The 21,639-nt window shown below is 47.1% G+C and overlaps 3 protein-coding genes across 3 annotated transcripts in view; 1 reads left to right on the top strand and 2 right to left on the bottom strand.

Annotated features, from left to right (window-relative positions):
• Positions 1-9,635: 9,635 nt before the first annotated feature.
• On the top strand, positions 9,636-12,927 carry LOC135395034 (A-kinase anchor protein 17A-like). The gene is made up of 4 exons (XM_064626208.1): positions 9,636-10,801; positions 11,130-11,263; positions 11,696-12,041; positions 12,668-12,927. The coding sequence occupies exons 1-4, from the start codon at positions 10,052-10,054 to the stop codon at positions 12,818-12,820; spliced, it is 1,383 nt and encodes a 460-aa protein (XP_064482278.1). The 5' UTR covers positions 9,636-10,051; the 3' UTR covers positions 12,821-12,927.
• Positions 12,928-16,812: 3,885 nt separating this feature from the next.
• Positions 16,813-18,575, bottom strand: LOC135395030 (membrane-associated progesterone receptor component 1-like). The gene is made up of 3 exons (XM_064626204.1): positions 18,232-18,575; positions 17,684-17,833; positions 16,813-17,296 (listed from the first exon to the last, which is right to left on the bottom strand). The coding sequence occupies exons 1-3, from the start codon at positions 18,551-18,553 to the stop codon at positions 17,145-17,147; spliced, it is 624 nt and encodes a 207-aa protein (XP_064482274.1). The 5' UTR covers positions 18,554-18,575; the 3' UTR covers positions 16,813-17,144.
• A 1,476-nt stretch (positions 18,576-20,051) lies between these two features.
• LOC135395033 (transcription factor IIIA-like) overlaps positions 20,052-21,639 on the bottom strand; it is a 4,355-nt gene continuing 2,767 nt past the window's right edge. Inside the window, exons 8-10 of the mRNA XM_064626207.1 lie at positions 21,500-21,639; positions 21,393-21,449; positions 20,052-20,917 (exon numbers count right to left, since the gene is read on the bottom strand). Of these exons, the coding sequence (XP_064482277.1) occupies positions 20,702-20,917; positions 21,393-21,449; positions 21,500-21,639 (413 nt within the window). The 3' untranslated portion in view covers positions 20,052-20,701. The remainder of the gene's footprint in view (positions 20,918-21,392; positions 21,450-21,499) is intronic.

Raw genomic sequence — 21,639 nt, 5'->3', positions numbered from 1 at the left:
GTGCGTCAAATAGGCGCAGAAAAAGTACCAACGTTTGGGCGCGCAGGTTGGAGCTGCGTTACTTACGCGAGGAAAAGCTGCTCCCGCTCTGCCGTGTCGGCGCATGGTATAGACTAGTCGTGCTACTGAAGTCGGTGCGTCAAATAGGCGCAGAAAAAGTACCAACGTTTGGGCGCGCAGGTTGGAGCTGCGTTACTTACGCGAGGAAAAGCTGCTCCCGCTCTGCCGTGTCGGCGCATGGCATAGACTAGTCGTGCTACTGAAGTCGGTACGTCAAATAGGCGCAGAAAAAGTACCAACGTTTGGGCGCGCAGGTTGGAGCTGCGTTACTTACGCGAGGAAAACCTGCTCCCGCTCTGCCGTGTCGGCGCGTGGTATAGACTAGTCGTGCTGCTGAAGTCGGTGCGTCAAATAGGCGCAGAAAAAGTACCAACTGAGCTGTTGAGCTGAGGGAACGGTGTTTTTGATGGGTTAGGGTATACCCTACATGGGCTCTCTATTTCTTGCAAGAAAACGTTCCCTTGGCTTGGCAAAATCTCGAGCTGAATTGATATAATTCAACTTGCCACAAAAGAACCTTATAGCCAACCTTATAACCAGTGGGGTCACTAGGAGGCTGCGAGGAGTTCAGTCCGAGGTGACGGAAGGGGGCATGTTTTAAAATGCTGCTCTCGTTCTTCCTCCGTCTCGTTAGGCCGCTTTCGGCGCCGAGCAGCGGCATCCTCTGCCTGACGTTGTTTGCGTTGTTCCTCGGTTTCGGCAGCTCGTCGCCTGCACTCAGAATCCGTCTTCTTTTGGCGCCTGCTTGGCCCGGCACTCGTACTCGGTTCACACTCCATCGTATACTTGAATTCAGCTCATACGCACCTTGCACACCCGCAAGTTCGAAATCGCCCGCGTATCTGCGGGCCGCCAGGACCGCTTCCGCGTCAGGTGGGCTCCTCTCCGTGACGTCACCCGCCGCGGTGCGCGTACATTGGCTTCCGCTCCGTGACCTACTCTCCACTGCCCTCCTCCTCTCTCACGCGTTGTACTTTCCTCTCCACGTTTTGACCACGGATCGTCACCGACACTTTTCCTTGAAACGCGCCGCTTATGAAAAGCTTATGAAGGAGAAGCACCAGACATACAACAACCGAAACACACAGCACACACAGCAGTTGGAGAGCTGTTTTGAACGCTAGCAAACGTATTCACTGCAGAGTGACACTTATGAAGCAATCACTGTGGAATCTAGCCAGCAGTGTAAGCTGGGATATACGCAGGATTATCATCTCTGGGGGGTCCATACCGGGGAGAGACGCCCGTATCCGCTGCTTATGTGTCGTTTTTGGCCTTTCTGGTCGGTATTTTTTTTTCTTTCTCTCCCTCTTTTTTTTTGGGGGGGGGAGGTGCTGCAAGATTTTTGGACGTGCGGGGGTGGTAGTGCTGGGGACGTCCCTAACTGTAAGTCGAATTTCTTACAAGATCAACCTTTTTTTTTTCTACTTCGGGTACATTGGACAACTGCAATACTGATACACTCAGACAGACAGAAACACGTTGACACCCACGACACACAACTGAAGGAAAATTTAATATTGTAAATGCCACATCATTTCCTTCACACATTTTCCTTCAGTTCTGAGTACGCAGTCGTGGTGTCAACTTTCTTCTGTCCAGTGATTTATCCAGACCCCCCTACACCCCCTAACCCCCCCCTTCACCTGTGTACCCCCTACAGGGGTGTCCTTGCGATTTCAGCTTTAGACACATGTCGGTAGTGATATGTTAAGCTGTAATGACGTCACTATAATAATGACCCCTCCCACCCCAATTTTTTCGGACACCCCTCCATGATTGGGATTCTGTATAAACCCACTGCTTCTGTCTTTCTGGGTGTCTTTGCTGCTTTGGTCGTGCTATGTCTATTTACCAACTATCCCGTTTTCACACACTTCTGCTTAAATACAGCTTGGTTTAGTTGCACGCAGACAAACAACGACTACTTTATGTTCGATAAATAAGCCAAAATATCGCGAAATTCTCAGCGTCCTGGAAAGCGCTGCAGTAAAATGTCTCCGTCTGCTAAAAAATACGATAGTACATGCGAAAAAAACTAATGAGGTAGTTTTGAGGACACAATATGTGGATCTGCAATGTCAAATAATCCTTGTTTCGTTGTTTTGATGAAAACGTTCACAAAATAATGCACGGTCTATAGGTTTCGGAATCCGGCCTGGGCACGCGAGCGCCGCGCTCGGACGATCATATTTACCGCTTGGAAACTTGGAAAGCTGCGGAAATCAAACTCCTTCTTTCGCTTCTTTCTCTCTCCGTGGTTCAACGTTCAACCTCCTCCATGTCAAGCTCCCATAGTAACGTTTCCGAAATATTTTCCTGACTACTTTACCGACTTTACCACGTTACTATACAAGGCGCTGACCACGGAGGAGAAGTAAGGAGACCGAACTCCGCTGAAAAACGACGTCCCAATTTATCGAGTCAATTGCTGGCCGCGGCGCGGCGCTCGCGTTCCCTCCGGTACTAGCTCCGCGAAATCGCCTGCACGGCAATGCGCCGTTTCTGCTCGAATACTCTACTAAAAAGCGTTCAAAACGAATGTTTGTTTGATAAGCATAAACAACGGTGTCTCCAGTAACGAGTTAGTATTTTCTGGTCAGCTACAATTATTTTTTCTCTTCTTTTCTTTTTTTTTTCGGTTTCTGCTACCTCGTTTTTGTCTCATTGATGGAAGCTACCTGTCCGATAGAAATAGAATCGGAAATAAGAAGAAAAAAAACTTTAATACGTAAGACAAACATCTGACATTGCCAAAGGTGTAGTGTCGAATGCCTCCGACGGAATCCTCTGTCGCTTCTCCCCGGCCGTCTCGGGTATCGTGCCCTTCTCTCTGTGGTGCGCGCGTACTTTGACCGCTGCGCTAACACGCTAACATACCCCAAAGGAAGCAAACGTTGTTCCGAAAAGCCACATTTGAGTGGTATGGAGGAAAGAAAGTCAGGAGGGAAGAAAGAAAGTTAGAAGCTGTGTAATCGAAAGTCGTCAGATGCGATCTTTCCGGAATCGCGCGTTATGTGGGTCGTTGCATAAGCTGGGACTGAGAAAGTTTAATCTCGGTACGTGTCAAGCAGTTAAGACACCTTTGTGTGTGTGAGTGGGGGCAAGGAGGGGCGGGACGCTCTGATGATGGGACACGGTGCGGTTCCGAAGGTTCTGGCTCTTAGTTTCTTATATCTTGTCATGCATGCCAATCGCTCGCTTTTGGGAACTACAAAATAAAGTCGGTATCTAGTCTCTAATTTATGTTGACGAACACTGAAATCTTGAACAACACATTACTTCTACATTATACACTATCTCTTTGGTGTTCAGTTTCAATTTACTTCTGTACAAGCATATGCTGCTCAAAGCGTTGCACCGGATATTTTACCACCACCACCAAAAAAAAAGGAACAATACTGCAACACCACCAATATATACCTGCCAGAAAAGCTAAAAAGCCCTAATTCTAGTAGATATGGGATTCCCCCCCCCCCCCCCCCCCCCGGTACACCAAGATGAAAATCGTCTTCGAGAAACAGGAAGCGCATGCACTGAATCCTGTACCGCGCGTGTGCAAAGCCTGCGACAGAAGTGCGTTCTGGTACCTTGGTATTAAATTCGTGTATGGTGGCATGCGAAATATGTAACTCTCTATCCCAGCGGATGAATCACAATTACGACAAAAGGCTCCTGTTTCCCAAAGCGCTGTGCATACGCGACAAAGCTCTCGTGCAACAGCTAGAATGCAAATGCGGATTAACCAGCCCAATGACATCATTACCCTACACTGCGAGGTGTTCCCGGGAACTAATACTGATCAATGCAAACCATTATCAATGTACATCTCGTGGTCGTGCGTTGGTGGTGATGTAAATACGCGTACCATCCTGCACGATGTCGGATAACAACCTTTGTGCTTCTTCGGGTGTCGTGTTTTATCGCAAATAAAAAAAAAGAAAAAAGAGAATAGCTTCTTGACTGCGAGAGCACCACGCTTGCGGAGACATTCAAGCCGTCCAGCCAACGCGGAGCCCTCTTTACGGCGGCTTCCCCGCATTCCAAAATAAAAGCTTCTCGCTTTGCACTAACAAAAACTGTAGGCGAAAAATTCACGGAGAGATCGTTCCTTGATACACGATAAGCGTTTTTACTTATCAAAATATTTTTTTCTGCTTCCACTGGACACACAAGTACATCTGAAAGAGTGCATTACAGCAACCTCATTTCAGAGGAGCAAGTACCTGACGGAGCGCGAGCGCCGCGCCGCGGCCACAATTAGACTCGAGAGAAATAATCGAGAAAGACTCGGAGAAAGACTCGGAAAGACTCGGAAAGACTCGGAAAGACTCGGACGAAAGACTCGGAGAAATAATCGAGAAGCCAGAGAGTTCGGAGCGGCAAATTCAAAGGTCAGTGTCTGCCTTTCTATCTTACTGCACACCTCGATCGGTAGAGAGGAGCATAGATATGCCTAAAAAGAAGAACAAGAACCAAGATGAATTAGACAGAATAATTCAGTGCGATCGCTGCCTTCGCTGGATGTATGTAGAAGAAACCTGCTTTACCAGCTTTGAAGAAGCACAGCGCTCACAAGATCCTTTTGTGTGCAAAATATGCGAGAAGTTTGAAGACTTCGAAAAAGTCCTAACGGAGCAAAAGGAGAACGCCGAAAAAGCAAAAGATGAGGTGAAATCGTTGACCGAGGAAATCCAAGCTATGTCAGAACAAAACAAGAACCACCAAGATGCTATCGAGTCCCTTACACTAATGGTTAGCTCACTAGAGAAGGAAAATTCGCTTCTACGTGAGACACTGCAAGAAATCCAAAACACCCGTCCCGACATGGAAAAGAGCGCCACTGAACCTCGATCAGACGACGAAGTCACAAACGAGGCGACGCATGATGGCGGACATCGGAAAACCTACTCCGTAGCAGCACAATCAGGTCAGGAAGCCGCAAGTGAGAAGAACCGGCCAACAAGCGGAGACAACGAGCCCCGTAATCCCCAAGCGAAAAGGGGTCAAGAGGAAAAAGGAGCGGACGACGCATCCGCACGACCAGGCACACGAAGGCAGAGGGTGTGGCTGTTTGGCGACTCAAACGTGAACAGGGTGAAAAGGCCGCTACTGAGAAATTTCTACAGAGACACACGGCTAACTGTCACCGGCATACCAGGCGCAAAAACCGCGGATATAATTGACAAGGCTATAGAAACGCCCCGAACGCAAGATGAAGAACGAATGGTCATAATTATGGCAGGTCTGAACGACATCCTAAACGGAGACCAACCCAACCAAGTTGTAACAAAGATCACAGACTTCATAGCACAACAAAGCGAAGAGCCACACACCACTTTTGCAGTCTGTTCGATCCCCTTTGTTAAAGATAGGGGACCTGAGCTGCGCGACAAAATCCGAGAAACCAACATGCAACTAATATCAGCTTGTCAAAAACTGACAAGGGTGATATTCATCAACAACTACCACGCTCTACGAGGTGTGAGAGACTCCGGACTGGTCGACATCCATTTCACACCTGAAGGGGGCGACAGGGTAGCAGATCAACTGTCTGTAAGGATAAGGGATTTTTTATGTATCAATGCCAACCACCGCGAAGACCCGTACTACAACAACCAGCGATCAATGCGAGACCTGTGGCCCTGCCGGACACAGCCCCTGAACCACCACAGGTTCGTGCAGCGGACCCACCCCGCGGGATTCCGGAGGCCGTACAGGGATTGGCCCCCCCAGAGACCACGCTTTTACTAACAACCGTCCCACCGCCATCACACGCACTACCTGCAGAAGAACACAACTTCAGCAAGCGAAAAGGTAGACGACGCAGGACCCAACGAAGAAATACCCAGCCAGAAAAAAAAAAAAAAAAAAAAAAAAAAAAAAAAAGGTACTACCAGCACTGAAAAGATCACCGTCGCTAGCCTCAACATACAAGGATCAAACAAAATCAAATGGGAAGAACTACAAATAAATGGACTCAGGGAAAACATACACGTGTACGGCCTAACCGAAACCCATCTTCGAGATCAAGACCGCCCATTGCTAAACGACGACTGGAACTGGATCGGCACAAACCGAAATATGAATGCCAAGCGAGGCGGTGGCGTGGGCTTCCTTTACCGACAGCACGCCATCAAACATAAAAAGACGAAGAGTTGTGAGGAACACATGTGGAGTTCCTTCGAAACAGAAAGAGGAACAACAATAACAATGTGCGTAGTCTATATGGCCACCGGAACCGACAATGAAGCCCGACGCTGGAATAGCTCCATATACGACTGTATGCAGCGGGACCTAAATGAGATGGACAGCACACAAGACCACCTCCTCATAATGGGGGATTTCAACTGCCATTGCTTAGAGTTAGACGGCCGCGAATCTGCCCATGACTTACGTACATACGCGGAAAACAATAATATGTCGATACTAAACCTGGAGCCTTTCTGCGTGGGTACAGTCACATGGTCAAGAGGATCCCAAACATCCGCCATCGACTATATGCTAGCAAATGAAAAGTGCTATAGTGAACAGACAAAGTTGGCACTTGAAATCGACGAAGAAGGAGAACTCAGCTGTGACAGCGACCATAACTTGATAAAACTATCGATTGCAATAGAGCACCGAACTGCGTCAATTCAAATTAAACCAAAGCCAAAAAAGAAAATTCAACGCTGGAAGACCCAAAACGAAGAAAAACTACAAGAATTTGCAGACGCTCTCGAAAAGAGCCTGTGTACTGCCCCGTGCGGTGACTACGACACACTGATTGAACAACTTGAAGACGCGGCTGCGAAGACGATCGGGAAGACCTCGTCGAAACATACCACCATAAAGAAAAAGCCTAACCAACCGTGGTTCGACGACGAAGTGAAGACGGAAATCACCCACCGTAAGAAGCTAAACAAGGAATTCCGGAGAGCAGTGAAACTAAACACGGACTCCGCAGTAGAAGAGCGACGATATGTGGAACAGAAAAATAAAGTAAAACAGATCGTGGCGAAGAAGGTCCATCAATTCCACAAACAAGTTGCAGCCCAAATCAAAGGAAAGAAGGGAAGCGGAGTAGCCTTGTGGAGATACCTCGAGAGTTTATCAGGACGCGAACAGACAGAACCCGGATACATATTCCACGACAAAGAGGGAAATAGGTTGTCAAGCACCACCGATATCGTAAACGCTATGACGGCTTTCTTCGGCGACCAACAGAAACAACTCCAACAAAGACTCCCACATGCCAGTCAAGCAGCTCACGAAGACAATAATCGTGTCGCGCACTCCACCATCCCAACACCACCAATCACCATACCTGAGGTAGAGCGCCACATAAAGCGCCTCGCACTAGGAAAGGCAACGGGACCAGACAATCTCCCAAATGAACTCCTAAAGGTGCTAAAACCCAATGCACTCGAAACACTGACTATGTGCTTCAACCATATCCTACAGACCAAAAGCATACCGAAGCAATGGAGAGTGGCAAATATCCAGCTAATTCACAAAGGGAAAGGCAAGCCAAAAGAGGAATTCAACTCATATCGGCCAATTGCGCTGCAGAGTAACGTGTACAAACTGTTCGCGTCGATTCTGACGGAAAGACTACAATACCAATGCGACCCAAAACTATCCGACGTACAAAACGGGTTTCGGAGGAATAGGCGAACAAGCGACAACATATTCATACTCACTCAAATCATAGAAATAGCGCAAATGGAAAACAAAGATCTGTTCCTTGCCTTCCTCGACCTGGAGAAAGCATATGACGCTATTCCCCATAGCATGCTCACTGCAAAGATGAGATCAATGGGATTACCAAAAGACATCATAGACATTATCCAGGAACTATACAGGGACTGCACGAACAAATATCACATCGGGAATTTTACATCAAAAACGATTCAACAAGAAGTCGGCCTGAGGCAGGGTTGCCCTCTATCACCCACTCTCTTCAACATCTTCATCGACGACCTCCTTGCGGCACTGCACTCGTCAGGAAAAGGAATCCACATGCACACACAACAAACAAACGGAACGACTGAAGATACGTGCATTACAGCTCTTGCCTTTGCGGACGATATTTTGCTACTAACTACCAATGCAAACGACATGCAAAAACTCCTGGACATTTGCACGCACCATGCCAAAAATGAGGGCATGCGGTTCAGCCGGGAAAAGACAAATATCATGTACTTTGGACCGTCCGATGACAAACCCACGCTGCGCCTGCAAGAATTTGATATTCAGTATACAGACACGTACAAGTACCTCGGTATTACGATCGAAAATTGCAAGGAATACCTCCAGAAACATGAACAGAACCTCATCCTCAAAACAAACATGAAAAAAGGCCAGGTGTGGAATATAGCACGCCATTCCTACCAGCCATACGACGTGGGAAGACTGATATGGAAAGCTTACGCCGTACCTGCTGCCACATACGCGAACGACGTCATTTGCCTCAGCAAACAAGCAACGGATCAGCTCGAACGGCAACAACGCGAGATCGGAAGATGGATTCTCGGGGGATCATTCGCCACACCAAATCCCGCCATTCAAGGAGAAATGGCCTGGTCTACCTACTCTTTCCGAGAAACCCGGGCAAAGACAAACTACCTTGGACGTCTCATTCACAGACCAAACGACACCCTAATAACACGAGTCTTCCGACACCTTCGTTACAGGGGCACCCGAACGCACTGGATAAAAAAAATCAACCAAATTGACCGCACATATAGCAAGGACACCACCAGACACAAGGCGAGGAACGAACGCGAGTGGAACAAGACAACCAAGAAGGAACTAACCCGGACTGAAGAGGAACGGTGGCACTCGGAAACAGCGAAGAAAAGAAGCATGACAATCTACTCTGAAAACAAGACAACTCCGGCACCCGAAACTTTCTACAACGGAGACAGAGCAAGTGGCCTCTTGTTTCAAGCCCGTACAGGTTCCCTCCCAACACAAAAGCGACTCTGCGAACTCTTTGGAAACGTAAACCCAGCATGTACCCTATGTAACACTGGAGAAGAAGAGGACATACAACACATCCTGCAAACTTGCCCGGCCCTACGCGAAGACGGAGTGCCCAAGACACCAGTCCCTATCGCCATCATGTTGGGCTTCGAGGCATCACCCAGCCCCCAACCCCAGATCAACGACACGAAGAAAGTCCTCCTCAAGTGGGAAAAGGCCTCCAAAATAAAATCAAGGGCGCTCCACGAGACAGCCGGCAGACCCCGTCTCGAAACCGAAACCGGCCAAACACAGCGGACGGCCATCCGAAGCCAGAGCCATCAAGTGGCGCCTCCGCAAGACGAACCCACCAGCATTGACTAAAATTCCTCGCTCCTCTTATGAGAGCTTGGAGACTCGCCTGTGACTCTTTTTATGGATGTCTGCCCTGTTGTAAAAGGGATTAGGCGAACCTGAACCTGAACCTGAACTCGAGGAATCGGGAGATCGGGACCACGCTTTCTCAACGGCGGCTCGGCAGAGTTCGTTCTCCTTACTTCTCCTCCGTGGCGCTGACCTTCAAATCCACGAACGGAACGATATAAATCAATCCACCAAGATCCAATATGGTTGCCGAAACTTACTCAAACAGCGCATTTATCGTAGAAATGAATCACTTTCGTTCCCTTAGAACTGTAACGGTCACACAAAAAGGTTAATTGGGTTTATTCGTAGGTGTGTGGATTAAATGCGGTACTCATTAAAAAAGTACCTTTAAGCTGTGTTACTGGGTACACTTTCTGCATTCCCTAAGATGTTTTGTGGGTCCCGTCTTCTCGCGTCAAACAGCCGCATCGACTTAAGACAAACGGTGACTCGCGATAGTTTCTAGGTTCTTCATTCATACGTTCAGAACATTCCAGGATCCACGTCCCAAAAGCTAGGCTAAAAGCAGTCTCCTTCGTTCGTTTCATCAAATACGCCCCTCAAAGCACAACCCCGCTTTGTGTTGTATTTTGTGAGCTATTTTTCAGGTGCAGAGATGTCATCCATCCAGCCATGCCGCGACGCGACGGACGCCGTAGAACTCTGTCCAAACTTGGGTCTTTATCTCAAGTCAATTGCACGGCTCAACATCTCTATACAATTGCCACAACTCAAGACCCCTGGCAAGAGCATCTCGAACTGGGAAGTCATGGAGAAGCTACGCCAAGCGATAAAACCGATCGAGTTCACGCAACTGAAGATCAGCAAGACGACGTTAGAACTGATCCGCCTGGAGGGTGAAGTCGAAAACCGCAGCGGTTTAAAAACTGTCCTGTTTCGTCTGAATGACAGCAACATAAAACTCACTGGGTTTGCGGACACCCTGAAGGTACGTGCCGCAGAAGCCAAGATGGCCTTTCCGACTAGGCACGACTGGGATTCCTACTTTAGGGATGCCAAACACATGGATGAAATGAAACCCGGAGAACGCCCTGACACAATGTACGTTCAGGGGCTGCCCTGCAAGTGGTTTGGAGACCACCCCAGCGAAGAGATGGTCAAAAGAGCCTTCTCTGGGCCAGGGAGGGTCCGTTGCGTTGACATTCCGCAGCTGGATCCATACCAGAAGGAATCCAACTCTTCGGTCGGCAAAATCTCGACTTTCTCTTTCAGTCAGGAGCTCACGTTTGATGCGTACATCCAGTACGAGGAGTACATGGGATTTGTCAGGGCCATGGACTCACTGCGAGGGATGAAGTTGGTCCTGAAAACATCCGACGGGAAGGCGTACGCTGCCAATATAAAGGTCACGCGATATTTACGCTCTATTGCTGGATCGATAATGCAAACCGTAGCCGTCAGCACTCCAGAAAAAAACTGACTCAACGCACGAGCGACGGACACATTGCTGTAAATTTGCAACTAACAAAGACGCATATTTTCGATACAATAACGACGATTCGTGTAAACGTGCTCTTAGGGTTGAGGCACGTTCCAGTTTGCCCAACATACACCATTCTGCACAGTTGTCTTTCAGTCCGTGTTTTTTGGAGCGCCGATGGCTACGGTTAATATGTACCAACTACCCCAACATATCAACGTTTTTGTCCATAATGAAATGTTGTTGCTAACAGGTGGACTTTGATAAGACTAAACACCTGAGCGAGGAAAACAAAAGGAAGCGCGAGCTTGAACGAGCCAAGCTCGAGTCTCTCGAGAAGGAGAGGGAAGAGAGAGTTCTTAGGGAAAGGCAGGAAGAGGCATACAGGTGAGGAAGAACCACATTTGTCAACTCAAAGTTGCACACACTAGGCACATGATTTCTGCACATGTACGCTGTTCAAATACGAATGAAACGAGGTAATGCGCACTTCAGACAAGAAAAACATGATGGATGATGCTGCATCACGTTGTGCCAAAGTCGTGCGGTAGATAATATTGTAGCTCGACAGGTATTTGGATGTGGAACAGTCGTCATGGAATTGTTTCGAAGGTTCCCTTTCACCCATGTTTCCCGAAATTTCAAAGATCACTCTTCCGCTTATCTACCTTACACCTGCCGACGAATTTGGGGTATATTGCAGAAATTTCAAACTTGCACGCTGTATATCTGCGAACGTGCGCGCGGCTTTCTTTGCGCCCGCACTTCTTAGCACATCGAAAGATCTTAGTAACGTCCGCTCGTGGATTCGTGTCGTAGGAAAAAGCAACTGGAAGCCGAGGAAGAAGAAAGGCAGCGCAGGAGGGAAGAGGAGCGGCAGAGGAGGAGGAGGAGGGAAGAGGAGAGGAAACGAAGGGAGGAGGAGGAGAGGAGGAGAAAGAAAAGAGAGGAAGAAGAGGAGGCTGAAAGGAGGAAAAGGGAGGAAGAAAAGAGGCAAAGGAAGGAGGAGGAGTTGAGGAAAAGGGAAGAGAAGAAGAAAAAGAAAAGGAAGAAGCAGGAAGAGGAGGAACAAGCACGAAGATGGGAGAAAGATGTGCACACGGCGGAGGAGACTCGCAAGGCCCAGTCAACGCAGCTACTCTGCGAGCTGTTTCAACTCCTAAAGGTGAGGGGACTGCCGTTGTCAAGCAGAATATCTTGCGGAATATTTTGGGGGGGCACATAGGAGACAAAGCGGAATATACGCTCGAGTAGAAAACTTGCGCCAGCGTTAATACCATCTAGGCCTCCAGGTACTACACCAGGCCTGAAAGCTATGCTCCCGTAACATTGATGTTCCCATAGAAAACTGCAATGGCGCATCGCTACATGGCCCACACTGGTACAGATGTCGAATGTTAGAAGGTACGTTTAAGAATTAAATTCTAGCAGTAACTGGAAAATGTGTGAATGTTCGTACGAGCATATACTAGAAAAAAGAGTGATGACGTCGTCTGCATCTGCTGTCGCAGAATTTGGATAACATTTGGCTTACTTCGAAGTAGCATTCTTCGTTAAATTTTGGCGCAAATGACGTTTATTCGAAGGCGCGGTGGCAACGAATAAGATGCACGTGGTTCGTGTTACATGTAGAGAGTGCCAATGTGTGGCACGTAAACAAACTAAGTGTGGCACAGCTTTTTCCTGGGAGCTTTCATAGACCTGATGTAATACATGTAGGCCTAGACACCATTGTGCAACTCTGTATTTGATGCTATAAAACATCTTGAAATCTCTGCGTGGCACGAGCAGGAGGAAAAGGCCAAGGAGAGCCACGTCCAAGAAGCTGACCCTCGATCCAAGCTGCTTCGCCAGGAGCAACTGCTTAGAGAAAAGCTCCTGCGCAACATGGAGGCCAGGAAGAGACTCAAAATGGCTGAACCCAACCTCCCCAATTCCTCGTGACTCTATTCGTAGCCTCCCCAGTAGGAGGATGTTTTTAAAGCCATTCATACACGAGAGCCCTTGTGATCTCTTCATCCTCAGGATTAAAGTGTTTCAGAAAATTTTAATTTTGGGCTTGGTTCCTGCGACACACTGAGGACTACATACACAATGAATAGAGCCTGAAGTTTTTGGGAAATGTTTTTTTCTAAATTTGGGGAGTAAAAATCGGGTAAATAAACGTGGGCTCTAAATTCGTGCAAATTCGGGTGGAGAAATTTTGAGTACACTAAATTCGGGGGAGAAATCTGGCTCAGTTACTCAAACTAACAGAACTATTTTGGTACAAACAGTGATGTAACTGCGTTTGCTGCAAAACAAGTTAGTTCTCAGTCGTTCGAAGTTTTGTTTGCAAAGAGCTTTCATGAAACAGTCAACCGCCATATTCTTGGTGTCGCAGTACTTGAGTCGAATTACCTTTTCACTAACCAAGTCGCGAATAAAATGGTAGCGAATGTCTATGTGCTTTGTCAGAGTGTTGGAGTCTGCATCCACGGTGAGCCTGATGCAGCCTTAATTGTCTTCGTTAATAAGCGTTGGTTCAATCTGTGCCGCTCCCAAGTCCTGTAACAGCTGACGTAGCCAAAGCAGTTCTTGAGAAGCACTCGCTGCGACAATATATTCAGCTTCGGTGGATGATAACGCAATACAGAGTTGCTTTTGGCTGCCCCAAGACACACTGCTCTCATCAAGCTTAAACAAAAAGCCCGATATTTATTTCCGGTCTCGAGGGTCTCCTGCCCAGTCAGCGTCGACGTAGCAGGTAATGGTAATTTCAGTTTCATGTCCTCAGTGTGGTTGAGGTAATGTAGTACTCGTTTTAGTGCGTTCCAGTCTCTCTGATGTGTACAGCTAACTCATCTGTACAAAATGCCTAGCGCAGGGTAGCACTTATGGCTTGTTGGTGGCAAATCCTTGTCTCCCGTACACTGGAGACAGCCCGTGTTCATAGGAGTGGCTGCGCCCCTTAAGTCTTCCATGCCATATCAACTTAGGAGGTCGCAGATTTTGTTTTGTTGACTCGGAAGGACACTCCCGTCCTCTTCACGCTCAACTTCAATTCCAAGATAGTGTGCAACATCTCCAAGGTCTTTCGTTCCAAAGTGGTGATTCAATAGTTCGTGTAGCAAGTTCTTCAATACGACTGTCGTGTGAAATGACCATGTCGTCCACATAAGCTAGTACATACAACCAGCTGTCTGTGTACTTCGTGTAGAGGCAAGGATCTGCTTCCTTTCTCGACACTTCTTTTACGGTGAATTTGGACGACAGTGTACGCAGACATGGTTTCTTTTTTCTGATAAACTTAGTTAAATTGTGCTCGCACAACATTCTAGTGTAGTACCAGAAGGGCAAAATAATGCCATCTGATCTGAATTTGGCTGATAGAATCTTTGATATACTGCACCGGTGCAGTGCCCCATCTTCGATCAACGAGTTGCACCCACTCGGTTTGCCGCCAGAAAATTGACCGGGCGACGGAGTGCAATGCCAAGGAGCATTGCGACAGGTGACAGCAGCAGACGCCGTAGCACATGTACCCTATGGCGTCCGTACGTAATTACATGCAGCTTGGTGTAGGAGTTTGTTTCCAGCTCATCGGACAGCGATGACGACGAAATCTTGGTGATACTTTATGAGAATAAGTGGGGAGAATCAGCTTTGCAGTGATTGATATCGCAAAAAAGGGCACTCGCCATTCATTAACTAGTTTAGCTGCGCTTGTGTCATTTTTAGCCAATCTTTTCTTCCGTCTACAATAACGTGTTCCGCGTTCATATTTGCGTTGTCACCAAGTGTTATTATCAGGGTGTCGAACCGCAACAAATAGGGGTTCGGTTCGGGTTCGCATTGTTTTGATTTCGTTCCGGTTCAGTTCTGGTTCGGCTACGCCAAAAACCGAACCGGTTCGCAGCCCCGAACCGGTTCGCGAACCGGTTCAACGCTTCCGTTTTATATGTTCCATAAAACAGCATTTATCAGGAAATGCGTGGCTAATAACTCTCTGGCGGTGAGGTAGCCCTTTAGCGAGAGCAATGAGAAATGGATGAACACTTATTCCAAATAGAGTCCACGCTGTTGAAGCGGTGTAGTCCTGCTACTTTCTGTTCCCAAAATCTCTTTTTTCACACGCACAGTGCCAGCAAGATACACTTAAAGGAAGCCTAATAAGATGGACAGCGTAACATATAGACGACAGTACTTGCCGGCACACTGCCTTTGCAGCGTGAATCGATCTGAAACCGTACTGAAGCATGTCGAAAATAAGCCGCCAGCCTTACACTCTTAGAAATGAACTTCACCACATAACACGCCCCTAGCCAACCATCATATCGAATGATATCGTTGTCTGCCGTGATTTGTTGAAAACGGGAGGCGTACGCCTTTTTTGGTGACAATTATGAACAGCATAAGTGTCACAAAAAGGCGTACGCCTCCCGTTTTCAACAAATCAGGGCAGATAACGATATCATTCGGTATGATGGTTGGCTAGGGGCGTGCTATGCGGTGAAGTTCATTTCTAAGAGTGTACTCTGTCCAAGCTCACAGCAGTGTACTAGTTTATCCACAACACAAAGGCAATGTGTCACGACACAACTGCACTACCAATAAGAAGAACCACATTTACTTTTCAAAGCACGACCAATCAAACAGGCACCGTTCTGCGTACGCTCCTTCTCCACTTCTCATGTTTCTGACTTGTTTAATTTGTACTGCTCACGTGTAAAGGGAAATCTTGGGCGCTTATTTGATCACATATTCGTCCTGTAGAGCTACATAACTGGCCTACTCCATTCCTGTTTCATTCGTCCGCGTGGCACCTCGTCTCTGAAGAGTAGACGCCGCATCACCGCGTGCGTGGGGTGCTAGCCGCGGCGCTCACAAGGGCAACTGCGCTTCAACGTGTTAAAAAGACACTGAAAGTATACGTACTATACGTCGTCGTCTGACTGCTAGGTGAAAATTTCTGAAATCCATGATATAGGCGCGTGATAACGATACCAATGTGCCTTCGTTCGGGGATAGAGAGGAACTCTTATGCCGACTTCTTTTATGTCCGAACCGTTTTGTTGCGAACCGGTTACCGCTATTATTTTTTACGGTTCTGCTCCGGTTCGGGTTCAGCAGTGTCATGAAAATTTCGGTTCGGGTTCGGTTCCGGCAAAAATAACGGTTCGGGTACGGTTTTCGGTTCGGGTTCGGTTCGACACCCTGGTTATTATGCAGAACAGGGATGCGCTACATGCAAATCGAAACGTCGTGACCAAAAGGCAAAAGTTTTCAAATTTCCCTGCAAAACACCAGCAGGTGCAGGTTTACCTTCCATATTGCCCTTGCTCTGGGTGCCACCAGTATGCCCCGGTGCAGTTTTGCCGAAGATGCCATGAATTGTGCCTCAAAACCGAGAAGCACAAGTTTGCTGCCACACTGGTTTACAGTCCAGTGGGCTTTCACGGCTGATTACGTAATGACAAACAGCTGTTAGAACTTTGGGTTAGGATTTTTGTAATGTATCTAGTCATTTTTATCACGGTCCATGTTTAAGCCTGATTAGTACCTGCCAACAAGTAACATACTAAGTAAGAGGTCATATAGGAAACAAACATCATTATCATTTGAAAAATTGTTTCATGAGAGGATTAAGAAACATAGTCTAAGCCTCTCCTGGCCTAAACGTTTGCTTTCATGCGAAACGGTGCTTTTATTGGCTGCCGAGAATCGTCTGCTATGGCACGAGAGCAAGATGAGCAGTCAAGTGCTCTGCTTCAGGAGCAAGACAGGCGTCACCAAAATCAACTGCAAAAAGAAAAAGAAAAAAAAAAGAATGCACAAGCCCCACTATTGGTCAGATGCCATGGTGTTCTGGACTGGCAGCTGAGGGAAGGTGCTTTTCAATGCCTTCCTTTAAGGGTTCTTGGAATGTAATCCTCTGATGAGAAATGCCATGCGTAGAATGTACAGCTGCTTTATTGTGGGAATGGACCTCAACGACGTCCCAAGACATGATTCGTCAAAGTGTTTGATACAAACCCCGAGTCGAGCGTACAAAAGAGGTCAAAGGCGCTATTTACAGATACGCGAGAATGAAAACGCACAAAACACTTGCCAGGCCCTCTCCAAAAATACACTTTCTTCCCCCCAAAAAAAATCATTTACATGTGCAAAATTTTTAGACAGAGGACAACGAGGGAGAGGCAGGCCTTGTTGTTGCAGGCGGTCGTTCGCTCAAATTAAAACGCAGAATGCCCCTCTGGAAGTGGCCAGGGACTCCCTCGAGATGAGCTCAGTCGGCGTGAGGCTTGGTGTCCCCACCGCTGGCCTCCTCGGCTACCACTCCTTCAGATTTCTTGGTCTGGTCCTGGGCATCCTCTTCGTCGGAGTAGTCAGTTGGCTCCTCGCCAGGCTTCAGCAGTCGTCCCACGTAGTGGTACTTCTCTGTTGGGACAACGTTAAATGTACGTTACCGTCACTCCGATCACGATCTGCTAGATTATTCTATGTCTATATCTACCCTTCCCCGATGTTGCAATTTGGAAGCTACTGGTGGCACTGGTCATTGGTCCGTTTGTTCCTTCAATTGTTATAACATCTCGTATTCCAGTGTACATTCTTTTACAGGATTTTTGCATTTTGCGATACTCAGTTGCTGTTGTCTGCTAAGGCAGTCTGCCATTCAAATTTGAACTGTTCAACTATGAAGAATATCACGCGGGCCTCGATCGTGCAAGCAAGTCCCTGCATGGCTGTTGCCCCTATTGTGGTTTGGGTTCAGTTCACCAAACCAATTACAAGAGGGCTGTTAAAGACAAAAGGAAGACTCACCAGTGAACTGCATTTCCCATTCACGAACACTTTCCATCTGCATGGGGTTCAGGTCTGAGAGGTCGTCGTACTCTTCTTTAGCAGTTTCCACCGAGAAAGTCGCCAGGCCCCTGGAAGCGTCGTGGCCCGCGAAAGCGTGGTACGGTCCCCCTACAGATAATTCCTCTTGTTAAGGGCACTTCTCGCTAAATGTTTGCATTAATTTTATCGCAGAAGCGGCCGTGATAACCGTTCTTCCTCCACCACGAGAACCAGACACAACAAAATAGAGGAGAGAAATAATAGCAGGTCGAGGTACACGTCTTAATAACGTCGACGGTTTAGGCTTGTACTTCCTCGTACGCGTAAATCATTTTGACGAGTTTCCAACCCGTACCTTAAAGCAGTAAAAACTGATCTCGTATAGCAGTTCCTGCTATCATTTGAGAAAGCAAGTCGGCTAGCTAAAAAGTACAACTTTATATACCACAGCAGAGCTAAAAAAGAAAAGAACGGGTTACCGGGAGCACCCCAAAATGCCAGCGTACCCAAAGACAAGACAAAGTTACCTGGTCCGTAGAAGTTCTTTCCCTTTGTTACGTCGAACACTTTTCCGTTAACGGCAACCAGTACTCTGCCGTCTTCACCCGTGCCGTCGAACTTCCGAATTTCTGACAAAGTCATGTCGCGCTTCTTCATCGGCGGCAGCTCGGGTTCTTTTTTCTGGGCGCTCCTGTGCGGTTGTTGCTTGCTGATAAATATCTTGTACACCAAATAACAGCATATCGATGCCAGGATAAGGTTGATGGGACTCAATAATTCCGAAAATATGCCGCCCCACGACATATCTGCGGAATCCTGTTCTGCTTGCTCGACGTTGTCGCCCGCCATGTTTGAAATTACACTGATGATTACACACTCCATGGCATTTTTTCTTTTTCGCCTCTTGAACTTCGATCTTTATTCTAGATGATAACAATCTTTTGGGTACATGCGTTAGTGCCACATTCTGACGCCCTTTACTTCCAAAAATGACTCAGTTGTTCTGGTTGTTTTTGCAACCATTTGCCAGCTTCTACTTAGCTGGCAACACTGTAACAACACTTTCCGTACCGTCTGCTACCAGTTTATGGACTATGATGGCAACGTTTCGCTTCCGTGCGATGTTTACAGCGACAAGGAATGCATTAAAAATTATTTTTCCACTTCGGGTGACGACAAATATTGAGAAAAGAGATGTAGGGACTGTGGTAAAAGTGCCGCTATTCTTGTCTCGTTCTTTGCGAACATTGGCTGGCTATTCGTCTGCTAAGCAAGATACTGACAAACAGAAAAAGGAGTTTGTTCTCCTGATGGATACCGACAACAAAATACTTGGCACGCGCACAAAGGAAGAAGCACTTTTGTTTGCAAAGAAACATGATCTCAGGTACCATGTTTTCTCATCTCTCTATTTTGCTCTCACATTTGTTTCTGCTTTCGTAGACTCGTGAGACTGGACGAAGCGCAACACGCAGAAGCCAAAAAGAGGCCAGTTTATCAATTGGTGAATCCAAAGGAGATGATTTTAGAGGACGAAGAAACAGCGGATAGGCAAAATAAACACAAACACGCGGTTAAGAACGTAATCGTAAGCGCCAGCATATCAGATAACGACCTGCAGGTGAAACTTAAAAGCATTAAAAAGTGGTTGGAGAAACCGTGCGAAATACGTGTTGGCGTCACCGGGACGGCTGGTGCAGAAAAGCAACTTGTAGGTATACGTTTCACTTCGCCGCTTCCTCATAACAAATAACGTGATGGAAGGAAGTTTATTTCCAGGAAGGCATATACGAGAAGTTTGTGCAGGCCTGCGAAGGAGAGGCGAGATTTCTCCAGAAGCGAATCAAAGGCGGAATACTCAAGTTTTCTGTCGTCCAACAGAAGAGCACTGACACATCCAAGAAAAAACAGGAGATGTAGACAACGTAAGACAGAGCCCAAACATATCTATAGCATCTCGTATGAGCAAAAGAGGTTGTGTTGCTCTGCAGGTGCTAGACTACATGATAAGCCGGAATACGCTGAGTGATGATGCTCCGCTTGGTAGTTATACCAGTGCCTACCGTTGTGCTTATTTTATTAAAGACTCGCTTTGAACACGACGGAACGTAATTACTTTCGTCCCCTCGTGTGTTCCAGCCTCAGCAGGTTAACCCTCTGAGGCTGGAACACACAAGCGGATGACCACAACACAGGCCTGTAGATACCTAAGAATGTGGCAGTCGATGAAAAACCCACACAGTGGCAGTTATCTAACCATGTACCTGATGAGGAGGGACAGGACGGCCCACCACAAATGATGAGGCTGCGGTGTATTTGTCCCCCCTTTCATACACAGAGACGTGTGTATTTGAAACAGTATTTATTTCACGTTAGCAGCGGACCCAGTGCACACACGTGCATCACAAACTGAGGGTCTGAGGAGCACCACTGATGTGGGGTTTCCGTGCCATCGCTAAATCTGTGTCTATCAAACCGAAGCATTTCTCCAGGAAAGAGCCGAATATCCCTGATGTCAATGCATGTTGCTTTCGAAGGAATTTTTACAACTCCGCATACGCTTGTGCAGTACGAGAAAATGATGGGGTCATCCAAGAAATGTAGCTGGTTCTGGGTGGAAGTGTAAGCTGGGCAGATGTACTTAACTTCGTGCAAAACCTAACATAACATTTGTAAACAGGTAAGGTATGTTTAGTGAATAACTCTCGCAACTACTAGTGTACAGCTGTACTACAAAATAAATAACGAAACAAATATTAGAGAAACACCAGCCAATTTCTTTTTTCGCTCATCGGACTGGTGACCTCTATGCTGAAATTTACTGGCAGCACACATTTGAAGTGGAGTACTAGTCGAGTATTGCACTTTTGCAATGCAGTCAGAAACATCAGGATTTGAAACGTGCTGAAAGGCCTCATTTCTGCTGTCCAAAAAAACTGGCTAGTCACTAGAGTTTTGATCGTGGATCATACAAAAAATATCTACGATGCGTTGCTGTTAGGATCCCATCGTTGCCATGGTCTGCGTTATGACCTTTGAGGCATCCTGTGGATCGGCATAGCAGGTGCTGATGACCGTAGCTAGAGGGACAGCTGGTGCAACAGGAGGTAGTTTTCTGGCTTCATCACTGGCCTGTTCGTCGTAACCAGATAGAACTGCTGCAGCACTCTTTGTATGAAATCCTTTTCTCCGACACTTGTTGGAAGGCCGCTTCTATAAATGGATACAAACAAAAATGCAGATGGTTGCTGCTTGCAACCTTGCAGGAGAAACATTACGTAATATCCATATTTTGCATTAAGGGATGGTTGGGGTATGATGGGGCCACTATGCTCTGATTGGTGGTGCAGAGAATTACATTTCCCCCTTTTTCCAGAGAGGGAATTCCTGCATACTCTCAACATCTGGCGTCTGCTCTTGTCACGTAATATTCCATGGAATAACAGTCAAACTGCGCCACTATTTCGTGGTGGATTTTCCATACCGTGGTCAGTGGTACACGAGGAATAAAACGACACTATAGTTTTGAAACTGACCTGAATGCTGCCTTGTACAACGCACTAAAAGAAAGTTTATCGGTAAAGCACCTCACTCAACAAAGCCGTAATGCTCCTCGCTACAACGAAGTTTCAATGCGTGGAAATCCTGTCGGAATTTAAAGACTCCAAAATAAAGACTACAGACTCACCTTCTTTGGCAATGGCCTGCTGGAATCGTGCAGTTTTTGATGCCTCGAAAGTGCTTGCTGTAAAAATGAGCCATAAGTGACTGTAATAGCCCAGAATGGATTTTTACCTTAGTGAAAAACATTCTGCCACACGTACTGCAGGCGAACCTCCTGTTCTCGTGGGCTGCACGCACGTGCGCCCGCAGGGACGACTGCTGCAGGTACGTACGACTGCAGCCTTCTGTTGGGCAGGCAAAACACTCGCGAT

The sequence above is a fragment of the Ornithodoros turicata genome, chromosome 5 (assembly GCF_037126465.1).
Source record: "Ornithodoros turicata isolate Travis chromosome 5, ASM3712646v1, whole genome shotgun sequence".
Classification (NCBI taxonomy): domain Eukaryota; kingdom Metazoa; phylum Arthropoda; class Arachnida; order Ixodida; family Argasidae; genus Ornithodoros; species Ornithodoros turicata.
This window is presented reverse-complemented; position numbering and strand designations above follow the sequence as displayed.